The sequence below is a fragment of the Dryobates pubescens genome, chromosome 22 (genome assembly GCF_014839835.1).
Source record: "Dryobates pubescens isolate bDryPub1 chromosome 22, bDryPub1.pri, whole genome shotgun sequence".
In the NCBI taxonomy this organism is placed as follows: domain Eukaryota; kingdom Metazoa; phylum Chordata; class Aves; order Piciformes; family Picidae; genus Dryobates; species Dryobates pubescens.
In genome coordinates, this window is record NC_071633.1 from 19,561,428 (window position 1) to 19,579,791 (window position 18,364).

General features: G+C 69.5%; 2 protein-coding genes across 2 annotated transcripts; both read left to right on the top strand.

Moving 5' to 3' along the window:
* Window positions 1-676: 676 nt before the first annotated feature.
* On the top strand, window positions 677-10,934 carry TNKS1BP1 (tankyrase 1 binding protein 1). Its single transcript, XM_054171714.1, has 13 exons — window positions 677-798; window positions 1,792-1,908; window positions 2,047-2,686; window positions 3,353-3,425; window positions 4,161-5,102; window positions 5,190-5,408; window positions 5,514-6,292; window positions 6,956-8,320; window positions 8,841-9,159; window positions 9,303-9,432; window positions 9,929-10,068; window positions 10,216-10,382; window positions 10,859-10,934. The coding sequence occupies exons 2-13, from the start codon at window positions 1,833-1,835 to the stop codon at window positions 10,917-10,919; spliced, it is 4,911 nt and encodes a 1,636-aa protein (XP_054027689.1). The 5' UTR covers window positions 677-798; window positions 1,792-1,832; the 3' UTR covers window positions 10,920-10,934.
* Window positions 10,935-14,715: 3,781 nt separating this feature from the next.
* On the top strand, window positions 14,716-16,039 carry APLNR (apelin receptor). The gene has a single exon (XM_054171760.1). The coding sequence runs from the start codon at window positions 14,737-14,739 to the stop codon at window positions 15,850-15,852; it is 1,116 nt and encodes a 371-aa protein (XP_054027735.1). The 5' UTR covers window positions 14,716-14,736; the 3' UTR covers window positions 15,853-16,039.
* Window positions 16,040-18,364: the final 2,325 nt, after the last annotated feature.

The following is an 18,364-nucleotide window of genomic DNA, read 5'->3' on the forward strand; positions in this document are numbered from 1 at the left end:
TGGAGCCGCTCCGCTCTGCTCCGCTCTCTATGGTGGGGCGAGGCGGGGCGGGGCGGGGCGCGGCGCCTCTCTGCCCCCCTCCCCCCGCGCCTCTCTATGGTGCGCCCGGCCACGCGGCGCCGGGGCCGTTCTATCCCGCCGCTCTCGTTGGTTTGGTGGACGGCGGGGGGGGTGGGGCGTGGCCAGCGGGGGGTGATCGGCGGTCGTGTTTAACGGGAACCGAGACCTCACCGGAGCCGCGGTGCCCGCCGGGGCCGCAGCCGCGCGGTTCTCCGCCGCTCCGTCCCCGGCGGGCACCACGAGCCCGGGGTGTGCCGCGCGCCAAATCGAGCGAGTGGCTCCGTTGCCATGGCAACGCGGCCAGGCCCGTAGGGTGCGGCCTCCCCGGCTACTCGAGCGGAGGCTTCGTCGCCGGGGCAACGTGACCAGGCCCGCAGGCTGCGGCCTGCTCAGATACTCGAGCGGAGGCTCCGCTGCCGGGGCAGCGGGGGTAGGCCGCGCCGGAACGCCGCGGGGGCACAGACGGACCCGCGTCCTGCGGCCGCATCACCGCTCCGGGGGTGCGAAACGGGCCCGATGGCTTCCAGATGTGGGTTGGGGGTGGGCCGAGGCGGGGCGGGGAGGGGAGGGCAGGGCCGGGAGGAGGCACCGAGCGGGTTTTTCCTGTCCCCGCAGCCCCGGTGAGTCACGGGAGAGGCAGCGGCAGCGTGAGACCCGTAGGGAGGGCAACACATCCCTGGCTCCCCCCGCTCCTGTTCCCCCAACACCTACCCCGGACATGAGGCTGCTGCGGGGAAGGTGAGTAGGGCACCGCAGCACCCCTGCGATGGGGCTGGGGGCTCAGAGCAGCGCTCCTCCTTCCAGGGTAGTCCTGGAGAGGCTGGCCGGGGTTCAACGTGGTGCTCCTGGCCCTGGGGGGGCTGGTCAGGGGGGTGCTGCTGGTCCCAGGGGGGTCGGGAGGAGCTGATCGAGAGCTGAGGGCGGTGGTCCCGCCCGTCCCCGGGGGGCTCAGGAGCTGGTCAGGGGGTGCTCCCGCTCGCCCCCGGGGGGCTCAGGAGCTGGTCAGGGGGTGCTCCCGCCCGTCCCCGGGGGCCTCAGGAGCTGGTCAGGGGGTGCTCCCGGCCCCGGGGGGTGGTTGGTCGGGGGACTAGAGGAGTGTGCCGAGTCCCACGTGGGCCAGGGAGGGCAGGCTGGGGGGGTCAGGGAGGTGTTGCCGGCCCCGGAGGGATCGGGGTTGGGGGGCTGGCACACCCCGTGGGTCTCGGGGTGGGGTGGCTCAAGACATAGAGCTGGCGTGGTGTGGGGTCTTGGTGAGGGGTTGGCACCGGCCATCCAGTGCCTACATGGAGGGGGTGATGAGCTTACTGGGGCAAGCTGGGGCATTGGCACAGGCTGCTGGGGGTGACGTGGGCATGTGGGGGGTCTGGGGAAGGTTCACAGTGCTGGAGAGAGAGGAACCATGTGGAATCTGGGGGCTGCTGGTAGGCAGGGGTCAGGGGTACAAGTGGGCACTGGCTCTAGGAGTGGTGCAGGCAGAGGGGTTTAGGGTCACCCTGCCATACCCAGTTGGCACAGGTGAGCCAGGGACGGTGTACAAAGGGTGGCACCCGTGCTGGGAGGACCGGCAGTGCGATAGGGGCTGGCACGTGTCTGGTGCTGGCATAGGTGGACTTGAGGGTTTGGCACATGGCTGGCAGGTCAGGACTGTGGCACGGAGGTGCTGCTGGATCCCCTCAGCAGCAGGGCAAAGGGATGCTCCCCAAAACGTTTCTCCCCTTCCTCTCTCTACAGGAGCTGACCCTGCACCGCGTCTGCCCAGCCCCAGCTGCGCCATGGCCTCGCAGCCGCAGCCCCTGCGCCCGGCTCTGCCCGTGGGCACCGGGCTGGTGCCTGGCAGCCCTGAGAAAGGTCTGTCCCCGCCGGCTGCAGGGCTCCCTGCCTGCCCTGTGCTGGGGGGGCACCCACGGGGGTGCCCATGGTCTGGTGTGGCCCTGGTGTGGCCGCGGTGCCCACCTGACCCGGTGTGTCCGCTCTCCTTTCCCGCAGGCACCGCTCGGCCCAAGCCCCCCGTCCGGCCCAAGCCCCGTGTGCCGCCCAAGCCTGCAGTGCCAGCCAAGCCCTCCCTGCCCGTGCCAGGGCCGCGGCACGCCTGCCCGGAGCTGCCCTCGGCTGAGAAGATTAACCGCCTGGCTGGGCCCCAGCCCTATGGGGGGCACAGCTCTGGGGGGCCCCTCCGGCGCCCCTCCTTCACCATCAAGTCACCTGAGACCCACAACGGGAAGGGGCTCATGTCCCCTCCGGCCACAGCCACAGAGGACCTGACCCCAGGCCCCGCTGGGCAGCTGCCCCCCACCCCACCGACCCCCTCCCGCAAGGGCCCGGCTTCCTTCAAGGTGACGCCGGTGCCGGTGGCCACCAAGCCAGAGCGGTTCCCTGGCACCACGGTGGAGGAGATCCTGGCCAAGATGGACAGCAGGGAGGGCCCAGGGAACCCTGAGCGAGCCAGGCTCTCCCCCTTCTGCGCTGACCCCTCCCCTCGCTTCGGCTCCAAGACCTTCACCGCCTTCCGCAGATGTGCCAGCGGGGAGGCAGGCAGAGCCCCCTCCGGAGCCCCCTCCGGAGCCCCCCAGCGTGCGGCGGGCGAGCCGGGCGCGGCGGGTGACGGGTGCTCGGTCACCGAGACGAGGTGAGGGGCTGGGCGTGGGGCCGGGGGGGCCGGGTGGCACTGCTGGGGTGCCGCTGGGACAGGGATAACGGAGCTGAGGGCGCGGGGCCGGCGTCCCGCCCGCAGCCGCCGTGGGCAGGCCGGGGCCGTGCCGGGCGGGTTGCTCAGACCGCAGGAACGGATGTCTGGGCCCGGGAGCCGCCCGCAGGCCGGGAGCCAGCCGGCCGTGCCGCTCCGGGGACTCCCCGGCACTGGAATAATGGCCGAGGGGGCACCACCCCGGGCAGCTTTTCCCTCGTTTCCCAGCCTCGCTGGCTGTCCTCCTGCCGTGCCAGGGCAGCGGCTGGCGCTGTGGCACTCCCAGCCGTAGGACAGCCTGGGCACAAGCCAGCTGCCGCAGCTCGGTCTGCGGGGAGGGCAGGCAGGGGCTGCTGGAAACCCGAGTGTGGGAAACTCGCTCCCCAGAGGCGCGAACCGCCCGGAAAGGGACCCGGGGACCCCCTCCCTGCCGCAGCCCAAACCTCGCTGGGGTTTGGTGTCGCGTCCGGGTTTGGCAGCGGCCGAAGGGCCTGGCCAGACCCCATCCTGCGGCCGGGGCGGGCAGTCCGGGGGCGGGGAGCAGGCGGAGGCGGGCCGGGGAGCTCAGATCGTTTCAATTCACCCTCCTGGCCCCTTTCTGTCCGGCAGCGGCTCCCCCCCGGCCGGCCCGAGCTGTGCCGGCGACTCCCGCAGACGCCGGAGGCTGCCGTCCCCTCCTGACGTGAGTCCTCGCCTCGCCCTCCCGTGTCGCGGCTGCTCTGCTGCTGGGCTCTCTCCTTCGGGGCTCTCCTGTCTCTGCGGGGCTCCCTCTCTGCGGGGTGCGTCTCTCTGCCTTCCTCTCCTGGTGCCAGGTGCCCTGCACCGAGCGCCCGGGCTCGGGGCCAGGCTCTGCCGGAGGGGGCGGCGTGTGCCAGCGCCGGTGCCGAGGCGTGGGCAGGGTGCAGCCGTGAGTCACCGGCTGGGGTTCGGTGACCTGGCAGGTATGTGGCAGGACAGGCCCCTGCGGGCGCCCTGCCAGCCCGGCTGCCTGCCAGCCTGCTCCCTGCGCTTGGGGCGGTGTCACCGCGGGGGCAGCCTGCCCAGCTCACCCCAGCGAGCGGCGCTGACCTCGGGCACCCCGGGGTGGCACTGGCAAGGGGGGGTCCAGCCCCGTGGTTGGGTCTGAGGGGGGTTTCACTTCCTCCTGCTTCCATTTCTTCCTCTCCATCTGTCTCTGGAGGATTAGGGCTCGAGGGGAGCAGCGCTGGGAGGCTTTGGGGTGAAGGCAGTGGGGCCGGGGGGCCCCCAAGGCTGAGTCATCCAGGAACAAGCCTGGTGCTGGCAGGGGCATGGGCACCTCCTGCCTCAGGTGTGGGGCAGGGAGTGGGCCCTGGAGAGGGGAGCTGTGATTTGGGGGTGGGTGGCCCCCAGGAGGCTCCTCTCAAGTGATGTGACCACCCCCTGGCTCTCTCCACAGCTCTCTGCTCTCCAACCAGGCACCCTCGGACCCCCTGGCTCCCCACGCCCCCCTGCCTGCTTGACCCCAGACCCTGCCCCGGGAGCTCCTTTCCAGCCTGCCAAAACCCCCACCTCAGCCCCTGGCTCTCCCAGTGCCCCCCCGGAGCTCCTGCCCCCCGGCTCCCCAACCCTGGCCCCCAGCTCCCCGGGGCCCTTGGCTCAGCCCCCAGCCCCAGGCGCCCCCTCCTCCACGGCCAGCCCCCCGCTGGGCACATCTCGTTCCCCTGGCTCCCCCCAGACTCCTGGAGAGGGCTCCCCCAGCCCCCCCAGCACCCCCGAGCTGCCCCCCAGAGCCACCTGTGCCCCTGGCTCCCCCGAAGCTGCTGCTCAGCACCCGGCCCCCCCCAGCCCCCCCCCGGCTAAAGCCTCTTGCCCCCCCGGCTCCCCGGAGGGCCCTGGTGACCCTGGTGACCCTGTGCTGTGCCTCCAGCCGCCCCAGCAGGCAGCGCCCCCCCCCCAGGACGCGGGGCTGCGGCGCGCCTCGGAGGGCGTGCTGCGGCCCCCCGCGGCAGGGCAGGGGCTGGGCGCCCTGGGGGGCTCGCTGGGTGCCCTGCCCCGGGCTGGGGACCTGCTGCCAGAGCCCTCCCTGGGCAGTGAGTCTGGCTGGAGCCTTTCCCAGTCCTTCGAGTGGACCTTCCCCTCCTGGGGGGCTCGGCTGCCGGCGTCCCCCCCGCAGTCCCCCATCCCAGAGGTGTGTGGCTCGGGGTCTCCCGGGGGGCAGAGGGACACGGCCCCCAGCTCCCCAGGGGACAGTGGCTCTGAGGGGGCTCCGTGCCCGGGGGGTCCTGTGGCCCAGCGCGAGGCCGAGGGCTCGGCGGAGGAGGACGAAGGCGACGCGGAGCAGGGCGGCACCGAGCTCTGCTTCCCGCTCTGCGTGGCAGAGCCTGACCAGGACCCAGCCGTGCCCCCAGCCGTGCCCCCAGCCGAGCCCCCAGCTCAGCCCCCAGCTCAGCCTGGCCTCCCCATCACAGCCCCCCCCCCGGAGCAGGCCTCGCCGGGTCCAGCCCCCACCGACGGCTCGGCCGCGCCCTGGGCGCCGGCGGACGCCTGCCCGGTGAGCCTGCAGGGCCCCGGGGGGCCGTGCCACGCCGAGGGCCCCCCGAAGGACCACGAGGGCCAAGCCGACCCGGGCTGGCTGACGGAGCTGCTGGCATCGCCCCGGGCCCGCGCCGCGGGACGCAGCTCCGCCCGCGCGGAGGCGGCGCAGGTGAGGGGGCGCAGGTGGCCCTGCCCTGCTGGGGCTGTGCCGGGGGGGAGGCAGGGGGCGCTGTGGCCCCTTGTGACCCCCCCCCCGTGTCACTCTCTCCCCCAGGACCTGCTGGGCTGGTCACGGAAGGACCTGTGCAGCGAATTCGGCATTGGCAGAGCTCAGCACCCTGGCACCTTCCCCTGGGGCCACGAGGATGCAGCCAGGGAGGGAGAGTGGCCTGGAGAGACGGAGCAGGACCAGGAGTTTGGGGCTAAAGCAAGCTGGGACAGCCCTGGCAGCAGCAGGGACGGGGACCAGCCGGCCAGGCCCTTCGGCGGCGCCAGGAGTGACTGGCACAGTGGGTATGGGGCAGAGCTGGCAGGGGAGGCGAGGCTGGGCCCCGGCCGCTGGCCCCCGTCCCACGGTGTGGGGCAAAGCTGCCCGCGGGACCCCGACCTCGGCGCTGGCAAACTGGAGTGGGGCACAGGCTGCGGCTTGGGCAGCAGGGAGGAGATCGGTGCCAGGCCTGTGGACTGGGGCAGCAGCCACAGCATGGGGCACAGGCAGCAGCAGGAAGGGCAGCACAGCTGGGCCAGCAGCTATGGCCCCAGGCACCCCCAGAGCCAGGATGGGGAGAGCACTGCTGCCTGGCCTGCTGAGTATGGCACAGAAATGAAGGACCAGGAGCAAACCCCGGGCTGGGCCAGCAAGTACAGCAGCAGGGATGCCAAGGGCAAGGATTTGACGCTGGGCTGGGCTGGCAGGTCCAGCACTGGGGATACTGGAAGCCCAGAGCAGGAGCTGAGTCCTAGCAGAAGAGGCTGGGACAGGCAGTACAGCAGCAGGGAGATGGAGAGCCAGGACCAGGAGTTCAGCCCCAGCCGCCCAGCCCAAGCCAGCCAGCACGGCTCCGGAGACACAGAGACCTGGGACAGGGACTTCAACCCCAGCAGATCAGCCTGGGGTGGTAGGTGCAGCGCCAGGGATGTGGAGACCCAGGACAAGGACCAAGTGCTCGGCCCCAGACAAGCTTGGATTGCTGAGCCCAGCACCAGGGACACGGAGCGCCAGGACCAGGAGTTCAGCCCCAGCCAGCCAGCCTGGGATGACAAATCCAACACTAGGGACATGGAAGCCCAGGACAAGGACGTGGAGACCTGGGACAGGGAGCTCACACTCGGCAGAGCAGCCTGGCATGATGAGCACAGCAGCAGGCACGTGGAGAGCCAGCACCAGAAGCTCGGCCCCAGCGGACCAGCCGAGGCCAGCCAGTGCCCCAGCAGGGATGTGGAGCCCTGGGGCAGCAGCTTCAGCCCCAGCAAATCGCCATGGGGTGAGGGATGCAGCAGCAGGGACATGGAGGCCCAGGAAAGGGACATGGAGGCTCAGGACCACGAGCTCAGCACCAGCCGACCGGCTGAGGCCAGCGAGCACAGCACCAGGGACATGGAGAGCAGGGATGGGGAGTCCAAGCCCAGCAGCCTGGTATGGGGGGACAGGTGTGGCATCAGGGGGATGGAGAGCCAGGACCAGGAGTCCAAGCCCAGCAGGTCAGCCTTGGACAGCCAGCACAGCACCATGAGCATGGAGACCTGGGACAGAGAGATCAGGCCTGGGCGACTGGCCTGGGACAGTGAGGGCAGCAGCAGGGACATGGAGAGCCAGGACAGGGAGTTCAGCCCCAGCAGACCAGCCTGGAGTGACAAATCCAACACTGGGGACATGGGGAGCCAGGACAGGGAGTTCAGCCCCAGCCAACCAGCCTGGGATGACAAATCCAACACTAGGGACATGGAGAGCCAGGACAGGGAGTTCAGCCCCAGCAGACCAGCCTGGAGTGACAAATCCAACACTAGGGACATGGAGAGCCAGGACAGGGAGTTCAGCCCCAGCAGACCAGCCTGGAGTGACAAATCCAACACTGGGGACATGGAGAGCCAGGACAGGGAGTTCAGCCCCAGCAGACCAGCCGAAGCCAGAGAGCACAGCACTGGAGACATGGAAACCTGGGACAGGTCGTTTGGCCCCAGCAGGTCAGCCTTGGGTGACAGATGCAGCACCAGGGACATGGAGAGCCAGGACAGGGGCATGGAGACCTGGGACAGCAGATTCAGCCCCAGCAGATCAGCCTGGGATGACAGATACAGCAGCAGGGACGTGGAGAGCCAGGACAGGGAGTTCAGCCCCAGCAGGTCAGCCTTGGGTGATGGATGCAGCACCAAGGACATGGAGAGCCAGGACAGGGAGTTCAGCCCCAGCAGGCTGCCCCATGCCAGTGGGCACAGGTCTGTGGCCACTGGGAAGGGAGAGGCAGAGCCTGGCCCCAGCCAGCTGAGCTGGGCTGGTGGCTGTGGTGTTAGCCAGGCTGGGCTGGGCCAGGCCTTTGGTGCCAGGAGGGACTCGCTGGGCTCCCATGTCCCAGGTGCCATGGGGCAGGAGCCCAGCTGGGGCAGTGCCTGTGGGCAGGAGCACGATGCCACCAAGAGCAGAGACTGGGCTGAAGAGCTGGGAGCAGCCCAGTGCCACAACCAGTTTGGTGCCATGGGGATGGAGCAGGTGTTGGGTTCCTCTGGTGCCATGGTGCCACCGGGTGGCTCCGGGGCCTGGCCCAGTGGGATGAGGTCTGGGGCCCAGCAGGAGCCCCTGGAAGACTGGCACGGGGACCTCTCACTTGGCACCAGCCAGGACCTATCCTCCAGCACCTCGGGTGCCCCCAGCCCCCTGGGCAGCAGTGAGGTGAGGCCAGGCCAGGCCTCGGGCGAAGGCGGCGGCGCCAGGCCGGAGGAGCTGCGCCGGAGCAGGGAGCTGCAGGAGGCGGAGGCCAGGCGCCAGGAGTGGGCAGATGCCTTCAGTGCTCGCTGTGCTGCACGGAGCCAGGAGCCCAGCAGCGGGCAGCAGAGCCCAGGAGGTGCCACCAGCACAGGGCACAGGTAAGCAGGGTGCTGGCAGGGGGAGCACAGCCCCTGGGACAGACCTGTCCCCTAGGGTGGGGACTCGCGTGGTGGCCCTGTCCTGGCACCCTGCCGTGCCTCTCCTTGGCAGCCTCTGGGGGGCTGTGGGTGTCCTGTGCCTTCCCACAACCCTGATCCCCCTCCTGCCCCTGCAGACCCTTGGTCACCCAGAGCTCCCCCCCGCCACTGACTGGTGCTGGGCACCCTGCTGGAGGGGCCTCACTCTCTTCTCTGTCCCAGGACGGGGGTTGCCCTGAACCTCTGTGAGCCTGGCAGCCTCCTCACCCTTCCCAGGCTCTAAGGTCTGCCTCAGCCTTTGGGAAGGAGCTTGGAGAGGGCTTTCCAGAGGTGCCACCCCTTGGTGGGACACCCAGGAGCAGCATTTGCCCCCCTGCCCCATGCCTCGGTTTGTCCCAGGGCGGTTGGGGCAGGGCAGGACCTGTGGGACAGCTGGAGCTGGAGTAACTGGGGGGGGGTCTCCTCTTGTCTCTCCAAACAGAACCACCCTTCTGGACCCCAGCCCACCAAGGGACAGTGCCCTGATTGCCCTCCAAGCCACAAAGCACCCCCAGAGTGAACCACCCAGCCCCACTGAGGAGCAGAGGGATCCCCCAGAGCCTCCGCCGAGCGCCAGAGCCTCCCCTGCAGGGCTGCAGGCTGCCAGCGGGACCCAGCTGGACACAGGGAGCGAAGGGCCCCCCTTGGACCACCCTGATGGGGAGAGACCACCCAGCTGGGGGGAGAAGAGGCTCTCCCTGAGCACCTCCCAGCCCGAGGCAGCGCTGGAACCCCCCGGGCAGGAGTTCACCTTCCTGGAGGTGAGTGGGGAGGGGACAGCTTCCAGCCTGCCGGCACGGCTCCAAGGCAGCTGTCTGGGGGCCCCGCTGCCAGCCTGGGGAGGGCATCTCTACCCGAGGGCAGTGCTCCCCAGTGCCCCCTGAGCCGCCCTGTGCCCTGGCAGGACACCGAGGTGCTGGACAGCAGCATGTACCGCAGCAAGGCCAGCCTGGGCCGCAAGCGCCCGCACCGCGCCCCCGCCCTGCGCCGCGCCAGCGCCGAGGGCGACGCCTGGATCTTCCGGGACTCCACCGGTGAGGGCACGGCATGGGCACGGCACGGGCACTGCCGGGGGTGGGGGCACGGCACGGGCACTGCCAGGGGTGGGGGCACGGCATGGGCACGGCACGGGCACTGCTGGGGGTGGGGGCACGGCATGGGCACTGCCAGGGGTGAGGGCACGGCATGGGTATGGCACGAGCACTGCCGGGGGTGGGGGCACGGTATGGGCACGGCATGGGCACTGCCAGGGGTGAGGGCACGGCATGGGCACGGCATGGGCACTGCCAGGGGTGAGGGCACGGCATGGGCACTGCCAGGGGTGAGGGCACGGCATGGGCACTCCCGGGGGTGGGGGCACCCTGGGGGAGGATCGGAGGCCTCGGGAGGGGGATGGGGAGCAGGGGAGGGAGGGGAGCACGTGAAGGGGGCACAGGGACCTCGGGAGAGGGATGGGCCTGTGGCGGGGGACAGCGGCTGCTGTCCTTGCAGAGGTGCCTCACGGTGGCACCATGCCCACCTCGCCCCCAGAGCCCCCTGCCCCCCGCCCGGCGGCGTCGGACGAGGATGAGGAGGTGCCGGAGGAGCCCAGGAGCCGCCGCGTGCGGCCGTCCCCGGGCAAGGGCGGCAAGGTGCCGCTGTTCCCCGGGCTCAGCACCGCTGCTCTCAAGGTAGGGGCACTGGCGGGGCCTGGGCCTCTGGGGAGGGGAGAGCGGGGGCATGGGGACTGAAAGGCTGGCAGGGGGTGGGCAGGGCGGCGGGGGGAGCGGGGGCAGCCGGGCGGCGAGCGCCCCCTGCCCTCACTGCCCTGCGCGCAGGCCAAGCTGCGGGGCCGCAACCGCTCTGCTGAGGAGGGGGCAGCGCCAGGGGACAGCAAGGGAGCCCCTGCCAAGGACCCCCAGGTGCAGCGCTCCAAGTCCTGCAAGATCCCCGGCCTGAGTGGGAAGCCCCCGGCCCTGCCCCCCAAGCCTGACAAGTCCTCAGGGTGAGTGGGGGTGGTCTGGGACCCTCTGGGCGGGGAGCCAGGGGGTGTGGGGAGTCTGGGGGTGGCTGAGGGGGTGCTGCAGTGGGAGGAGGGGGGGGGGCTGTCAGCTGCTGCAGTGCCCTGCTGAGGGTGGGCTCCCCAGGAGTGTGAGGGTTTGGGGTGCTTTGGGGGTGTGGAGGGGGCTTGGGGGTGCCGGGGGGCCCAGGCCAGGGCAAGAGCCTGGCCCAGGTCCTGGCTGGTTGGTGGGGGGAAGTCTTTGCTGGAGCTGCTGTCTGGACATCTGGGGTGTCCCAGCCCTGAGGGGGCTTGGGATGGGCCCTGAAGGCCCTGGCTGGTGACAGATCCTTGCCTGTCCCCCCCTTCCCTGCCTGCCTGAACCCCCCAGGGAGCAGCAGTTGGTTGGTTGCATCTGGGGGTTGCTCTGTGTCCCTGCAGTGTTTGGGGGGGCTCAGGCTGATGCTGTGTGACCCCAATAGGTCTGAGGCCTCTGCCCCTCACTGGCTGCAGGCGCTGAAGCTGAAGAAGAAGAAGCCCTGATGGGGTGAGTGTGGAGCTGGGGGTCACAGGGGCTGGGCCCCCGGGGGCTGGCAGGGATTGTGTGTGCAGGGAGGGGGCTGGGGGGGCCCTGCATGCCCCCACGTCCCTGCAGCAGCACCCCGGCTCCAGCTGGGCCCCCCCGGGGCTGGGGCTCCCCAGGGGCTGAGTCCTTACCCTCCCCCCCCCCGTGTCTCTTCCAGGCTCGTGGCCACCGCCGGCCCCAGGGCAGGCCTGGGGCTCCCCTACACATCTATGCACTTTGTAGGCCGCTGCCGGGGCCCAGCCCGCTGCCCCCGCCCCCTGCTCTCCCTACCTCGGCCCCTGGGCCCCCTCCCCGCAGTGTCCCCTCAGTCCCTGCCCCTGGGGCTGGGGGCGGGCACCAGCCCCTGGCTCCCTGCCCCTGCCCCATCCCCACCGGAGCAGCAGCAGCTCAGGATGTTGGTGCCACTTCCACAGGACAATAAACCTCTGACGGTTGGTGCTGGGGGCCCTGGCTCTTCTCTCAGCCCCTCCCGGGCCAGGGGGGGGCCCTGGCTCTTCTCTCAGCCCCTCCCGGGGCGGGGGGGGCCCTGGCTCTTCTCTCAGCCCCTCCCGGGCCAGGGGGGGCCCTGGCTCTTCTCTCAGCCCCTCCCGGGCCAGGGGGGGGCCCTGGCTCTTCTCTCAGCCCCTCCCGGGCCAGGGGGGGGCCCTGGCTCTTCTCTCAGCCCCTCCCGGGCCAGGGGGGGGGCCCTGGCTCTTCTCTCAGCCCCTCCCGGGGCAGGGGGGGGGCCCTGGCTCTTCTCTCAGCCCCTCCCGGGGGGCAGTGGGGGGCTGGGGGGACGCTGGCATGGAAGGTGCCACCAGGAGGAGCTCCAGCTCTGCCCACAGCTCAGGGTGCCACCAGCTTGGCCTCCTGGGGCACCTGTGGGTGCTGCCTGGGTGGGAGGAGGCTGGAAATACCCCTCCCAGGGCAGTGGGCACAGCCATGGGTATCCTTCCCCACACAGAGCTCCTTACAGGGTGCCCTGCTGGCACCACCTCCCCCGTGGGTGGCACACCCCTGGTTCTGTGCCCAGGCACGCAGAGTGCCTGTGCCCCCCACCTCTGGGTACCTGCACCCCCTTTCTGGCCAACACCTGGCACCTGTGCCAGCTCCCACCCACACCTCTGCCCACACATGCCACCCACACCCACTCTGGCACCAGCCATGCTTCTGGCCCTTTCTGCCCACCCAGGTGCCCACCTCCTGTGTGCAGGAGTCACCCCGAGCAGGGGCAGCTGCCACCCGGCCCCAACCTTCTGCCCCTGCTGAAAGGGCATTGCCATGGTGCCAGCCCCCCCTGCCTTCTTGGCTGAGCTGTGAGTGGACCTGCCCTGGCAGCTGCTCTGGGGGCATCTTGCCCCCTGGGCCGGGACCACCCTGGCTGCTTCTCCGGGCAGAACTTGATGGAAAAGGGCAGGGGAGGGAGGGGTCACAGCCCCTGGCCCCTCAGACAGCCCCTGGCCCCTCAGACAGCCCCTGGCCCCTCAGACAGCCCCACCCCCCCCATGCCCTGCCAGCATTCCCCACAGCCTCCCTGATAACAGCTCCTTATCAGCCCTGTGCTGATACCACTGCTGCTCTCCCCTGCTTCCAGGCCCTGTGCCCCCCCTGTCCCTCACCCACCACCCCCGGGGGGCTCCAGCTGGCCCTCTGTGCCAGCCAGGGGCTTCACCAGCCCCCAGGGATGAGTGGGCACCCTGCACACCCCTGGCATCCCCAGTGGGGCCTGAGGGGTTTTGACCTGCTCTGTGCCACCCTGGGGGCAGAGGAGCAGCTGGCACAGCTGGGCACAGGGGAGGCCATGGCTCTGTTGGCTTTTATCAGTTCCCTCTTTCTTGTCCCCTTTCTGAGCTTGTGGCTCAGTGCCAGCTGCAGCAGGCTGGGCCTGGCCCTGGCTCTGCCCTCCTCAGCTGGGCTCTGGCTGTTCCCCATTCATTGATCATCATTGGTGCCAGGTTTGATCAGGTTTTAGTTTCAGCTCCTGGCCAGGGCCCCTCAGCTGCAGCACCTCTGCCCAGGGCCTCTCCTCTCTGCTGCTTGAGCCCCAGGTTGCTCTCCCAGGCACAGGCTTTGGGTCCCTTTGGGTGCCTGGTTTGGTGGCTGCTGTGCCCACCCCCTGCCCCTCTGCTGCTCCCCAGCCCATGCCCCCTGCTGCTCCCCCTTGGTGGTTGTAGCTCCGGAGACCCCTTGGAGCTCACCTCCCTGTGCCAGCCGCCGCCGTAAGCCTCCTCACCTGCCCTGGGCTCAGAGTCCAATGCAGCAGCTGGGGGGTGTCAGCTGTGGCCCTCCCAGCCTCAGTTTCCTCCCTGCCAGCACTTGGTTCTGCCCTCACCCTCTCCCCAGCCCCCTCCTCAGGATTTCCTGTCCCAGCAGCGACTCTTCTCCAGCCCGAGCCCCCTGCCCCGGGTCCTTGCAGGCTTTGCCAAGCGCCAGCTTCTCCCGGAGCTTTCCCCCAGATCCGTGGTTGGGAGAGCTCAGCCCCGCCGCCCGGGGGCGCTCCTCAGCCCCGCTGCCTCCTGCCCCCAGCCCAGGGGTTAACTTTTGGGGTGATTTCTGTCTCTCTGGGCTCTGCCGCTGCTGCCTTCTGCTCCTTTGTGCGCAGGCAGCCGGTGCAGAGCAGTGAGCGAGGTCTCCCCCCGCGCCCCCTGGGGTTGCTTAGCAGGCGGTGCCTTGAAAGGGTCGTTCCGTGGGCTGGGGAGGGGGCTCCCGGAGCTCCCCAGCCCTTGGCTGGGTAAAGGCAGACAGGAGGCAGAAGCGGCGCCCCGCAGCTGGGGGCCGCCCGGCAGCTGCCGCCGCTGCAGCCAGGCCCTGGAAAAGTGCAAAACGCCAAATGCCAGAGAGTGCCAAATGCCAGAGAGTGCCAAATGCACAGCACCCCCCCGGGTGCCGAATGCACAGCACCCCCCCGGGTGCCGAATGCACAGCACCCCCCCGGGTGCCAAATGCACCCCACCCCCCCGGGTGCCAAATGCACAGCACCCCCCCCGGGTGCCGAATGCACAGCACCCCTCCCCCGGGTGCCGAATGCACAGCACCCCCCCGGGTGCCGAATGCACAGCACCCCCCCCCCGGGTGCCGAATGCACAGCACCCCCCCGGGTGCCGAATGCACAGCACCCCCCCCCCCGGGTGCCGAATGCACAGCACCCCCCCCCCGGGTGCCGAATGCACACCACCCCCCGCCCGGGTGCCAAATGCCACCCCCCAAATGCCAAACGCCAAATGCGACCCCCCCCGGGTGCCATCCCGAGGCTGCAAACGCCAAATGCAAGCCCTGGGCGCAGCGTTTGCACCCTGAGGTGAAACTCCGAATGCAAATCGGACCTGCGAGTGCTGGACCCCCCCAGCCTGGCCCTTGAAGCGCCCCCCAGCCCCACCGGGGCTGCTGCCCTGAGCAAAGGCACCGCAGCCAGGCACGGCTCGGGGTGACGGAAGCCCCCGGAGGTGGCTCAGGGTGAATGACCCCCGCCGGGGGCAAGGAGGGGCCGAGGGCTCTGGCAGGAGCTGAGTCCTGACACCTGGGTGAGAGCTGCCAACACCCGCGGGAAGGAGCAGATGGAGGCGGGGGGAGCTGTGAAATTTCCCACGGGGGCTCCCCCCGTCCTGTTTGTCCCCTCAAGGAGGAGGGCGGAGGCGGAGGAAGGGGAGGTAACGCGGCGGGACCCGCGGGGCCGGACTCAGAGGCCGGAGCTGCTGCGGGCGCGGGATGAGCTGAGCTGAGCCGAGCTGAGCCGAGCCGAGCCGAGCTGAGCTGAGCCAAGCTGTGCTGAGCCAGGCTGAGCCCGTGGCCGGCGGCATGGAGGAGGCGGCAGGGGACGCCTACAGCTACGGGGACAACGACACCGACTGCGAGTACGCGGAGTGGGGCCCCTCGCTGTCCCTGCTCCCTGCCATCTACCTGCTGGTCTTCCTGCTGGGCACGGCGGGCAACGGGCTGGTCCTCTGGACCGTCTTCAAGGGCGGCCGCGACCGCCGGCGCTCGGCCGACACCTTCATCGCCAACCTGGCCGCCGCCGACCTCACCTTCGTGGCCACGCTGCCGCTCTGGGCCGCCTACGCCTGGCTGGGCTACCACTGGCCCTTCGGCACAGCCGCCTGCAAGGTCAGCAGCTACCTGGTCTTCGTCAACATGTACGCCAGCGTCTTCTGCCTGACCGGGCTCAGCTTCGACCGCTACCTGGCCATCGTCCGCCCGCTGGCCACCGCCAAGCTACGCTCCCGGGTCAGCGGGCTGCTGGCCACGGTGGCCCTGTGGGCACTGGCAGCGCTGCTGGCGCTGCCGGCCCTGGTGCTGCGGCGGGCGGCTGCCCTCGGGGGGGACAGCAAGATAACCTGCTACATGGACTACGGGGGTCTGGCTGCCCCGGGGACGGAGGGCGCCTGGGAGGTGGGGCTGGGGCTCTCCTCCACCGCCCTGGGCTTCGTGGCCCCGTTCGCCGTCATGCTGACCTGCTACTTCTTCATCGCCCGCACCGTGGCCAGCCACTTCCACCGGGAGCGGGCCGAGGGGCCCCGCAAGCGCAAGCGCCTGCTCACCATCATCACGGTGCTGGTGGCTGCCTTCGGGGGCTGCTGGCTGCCCTTCCACCTGGTGAAGACCCTCTACGTGCTGATGGACCTGGAGGTGCTGCCGTGGTCCTGCAGCCTCCACGCCTTCCTCAACAACCTCCATCCCTACTGCACCGGCATCGCCTACATCAACAGCTGCCTCAACCCCTTCCTCTACGCCTTCTTCGACCCCCGCTTCCGCCACGCCTGCGCTGCCCTCCTCTGCTGCCGGACCCCCGGCCCCGGCCCTGAGCGCTCCGGCAGCTACTCCTCGGGGCACAGCCACCCCCCCGGTGGCAAGGGGGGGCAGGGACCGGGAGGCAAGCTGGACCAAGCCACCCAGGAGACGCTCTTCCGTGCCTGACCCACACCAATCCACCCCCAGCGCCCCCCGAGCTGGTCTCCTTGGGGGGACCCACCTCCCCCTGCTTGCCCCGGAGCCTGGCTTGCTTTGGGGACCCCCCCCCACTGCTCTCGGGATGGGGAAACTGAGGCAGGGTCTGGGCAGAGCCCGTGGGGGGCTCAGGCAGGGACAGCTCTCCCCAGCACCCACAGGGCTTTGTGGTTTTTGACTAATAAATGAATTTTCGTTAAAAAAGGAGCAAGGTGTCTGCAGTTCCCTCTTGGGGGATGGGGGGGGAGCAGGGCTGGGGGGGGTCTGGGTCAACATGGAGGTCGTGGGGGTGGAGTTACGTCTGGGCTTTAGGGTGCATATGAGCAGGGGGTGGGATGTGTGTGCACTATGGAGTGTCCCTGCGCCCCGCAGCTGCCTGTGTCTCCTCCTGGCTTCCCTCTGGAAAGCACACTGCAGGCTCCAGCCCAGGACAGCACCCCCAGGACCCCCCCAGCCTCCACCCCAACAGCCACTGTGGGAAATGCCAGCTTCCCATCTCAGTGCAGCTGAGCATCGCAGGCACCGGGGTGCAGCTGCCTGCCCACCAAAAACCCTACAAGCCCCTGAGTGTCCCTGCCCCAGGCCCTCCAGCAGCTCTGATTGCATCAGGCACCAGCCTCCTCCCACCAAATCCCACTCTGGGGCTTTGCTCCTTCTTATCTGAGGCCAGAAGAAGCCCTGGGGTGAGTCACCTGCTGCGTGAGAATGAGCTGCTGATGCCATCAAACACCCAGGGACAGCACCAGGGACTGGTGTGGTTTGGATGGGGGCCTGGGGACTGGGCAAAGGCTTTTGGGGGCCATTTGGTTTGGGTTTTTGGGGACTGGGTAAGACAATGGTCAGCACCAGGCAGGAGTTTGCTGAGGCACCAAATGGCTGCTCTGCTGTTCCCCCCCCCCCCGGCCCCCACCACCTCCTGAGGCTTTGCTCTAAATAAATCTTCCCCCTCTTCGTTATTTACATCCTTCATTTACTGGTGATGAACTATCCTGTCTCCTTGGCCTTTGTTCCCACTTGGAAAGGATGCAGGATCATTACAGGGTTCCTTGGGAAGCTTCCCTTTCGGGGGGGGCTGCAGTAACCTCCCTGCTTTGCCACCACCTAATTCTGGGAGGCAGCCCAGGCCGAGTCACCTCCGTGGGGACAGTCCTTTGTCTTGAAGCAGTAAATGTGGAAGGGGCTATGGGTGGACAGGGTGCCTGGTGTGGCAGGTTTGGAGCCTGTGGCTCTTTCCACCCACCTGGGCCTGATTTTTGGGGTGTTTCCCCAGGGTTCAGGTTTGGTCTAAGAGCTGGGGGGAGGCTGGGGGTGTGGAAATGCTGCAGCTGAGGCAACAACGGGGAGAAGCATTTACAAAGATGTCTTCCCTGCCCACTTGCCCTGGAGAGAATCCTTGACACTGCTCATCCCTCCCTCCCTCTCTCTATCCATCCTTCCCTTCCTCTGTATCTCCATCCCTCCACTCCACCATCCCTTGATCTCCCCATCCCTTGATCTCTCCATCCCTCCTTCCACTCTGCCATTCCTTATCCCCTCAATCCCTTCACTCCTCCATCCCCACCCCCAGGCCCCAGCGCCTTCGGGGGGCTCTCAGGACCCCCGCTGAGCGCCGGGAGCCGTGCGGGCGGTTTCCTCCGGCGCTGGGCACGGAAGCGATCGCGGGCTAGCTGCCAGGAGCCGGGGCTGTGCCCGCCGCTGGGAGATTTCCCTTTCCCTTCCCGGAGGGAAGCGCTGCGCTGAGGAGTCTCGGGGGGGGGGCGCGGGGACACTTCGGAAAAACAGAGAGGCCGGCGCTGGGGGGAGGGGGCGGCGGGGCCCGGACCACCCGTCGGAAGGAGATAAGGAAGGTGTTGCCTTCCTGCGGCAGCAGCGAGGAAGATGGGGGGGGGCAGGAGGGGTGGGGAGCAGGACCCTGCCCAGTGCATCCTCAGCGAGCCCGGGGTAGGGGGATAAGGGGGGGTGGGGTGCGTGGGGTGCTCCCCGGGGGGAGTGTAGGGATCCTCAATCCCCCGAAAGTGACACTTGTGGTTCTGGGTCGGCTGCAGCCTCGGCCGGGGTCTGGGGACACGTCCAGATGTCCCCACGCCGTGTGACACCGGGGCGTGGCGCTGGACAAAGGGAGCCTGTTCCATGCGGGGGTCTCTGGGAGGAGGGGGCGCGGGGCGCCGGCAGCAAGACCCAGGGTGAGGCAGGAGCCAGGCTGGGATGGGAATGGGGACAGGCAGAGGGACGAGGACGAGGATGAGGATGAGGACAGGAGCCGCAGCCCCCGACCCCAGGAAGCCTCCCAGCCCCGAGCTGCATTTCCAGGGTGCCAAGGGGACAAGCATGAGGGTGACACCCGCCCCTCCCCCCACCGCTCGCGGTGCTAAGCCAGGAGATGTCCCTGGCTGTCGCCTTTGAAGTGATCTCCTGCTAACAGCCTGGCTCTGGGTTGCTCTCACACGGAGCCCCAAAGGCGATGGATGGGGGATCCTGCACC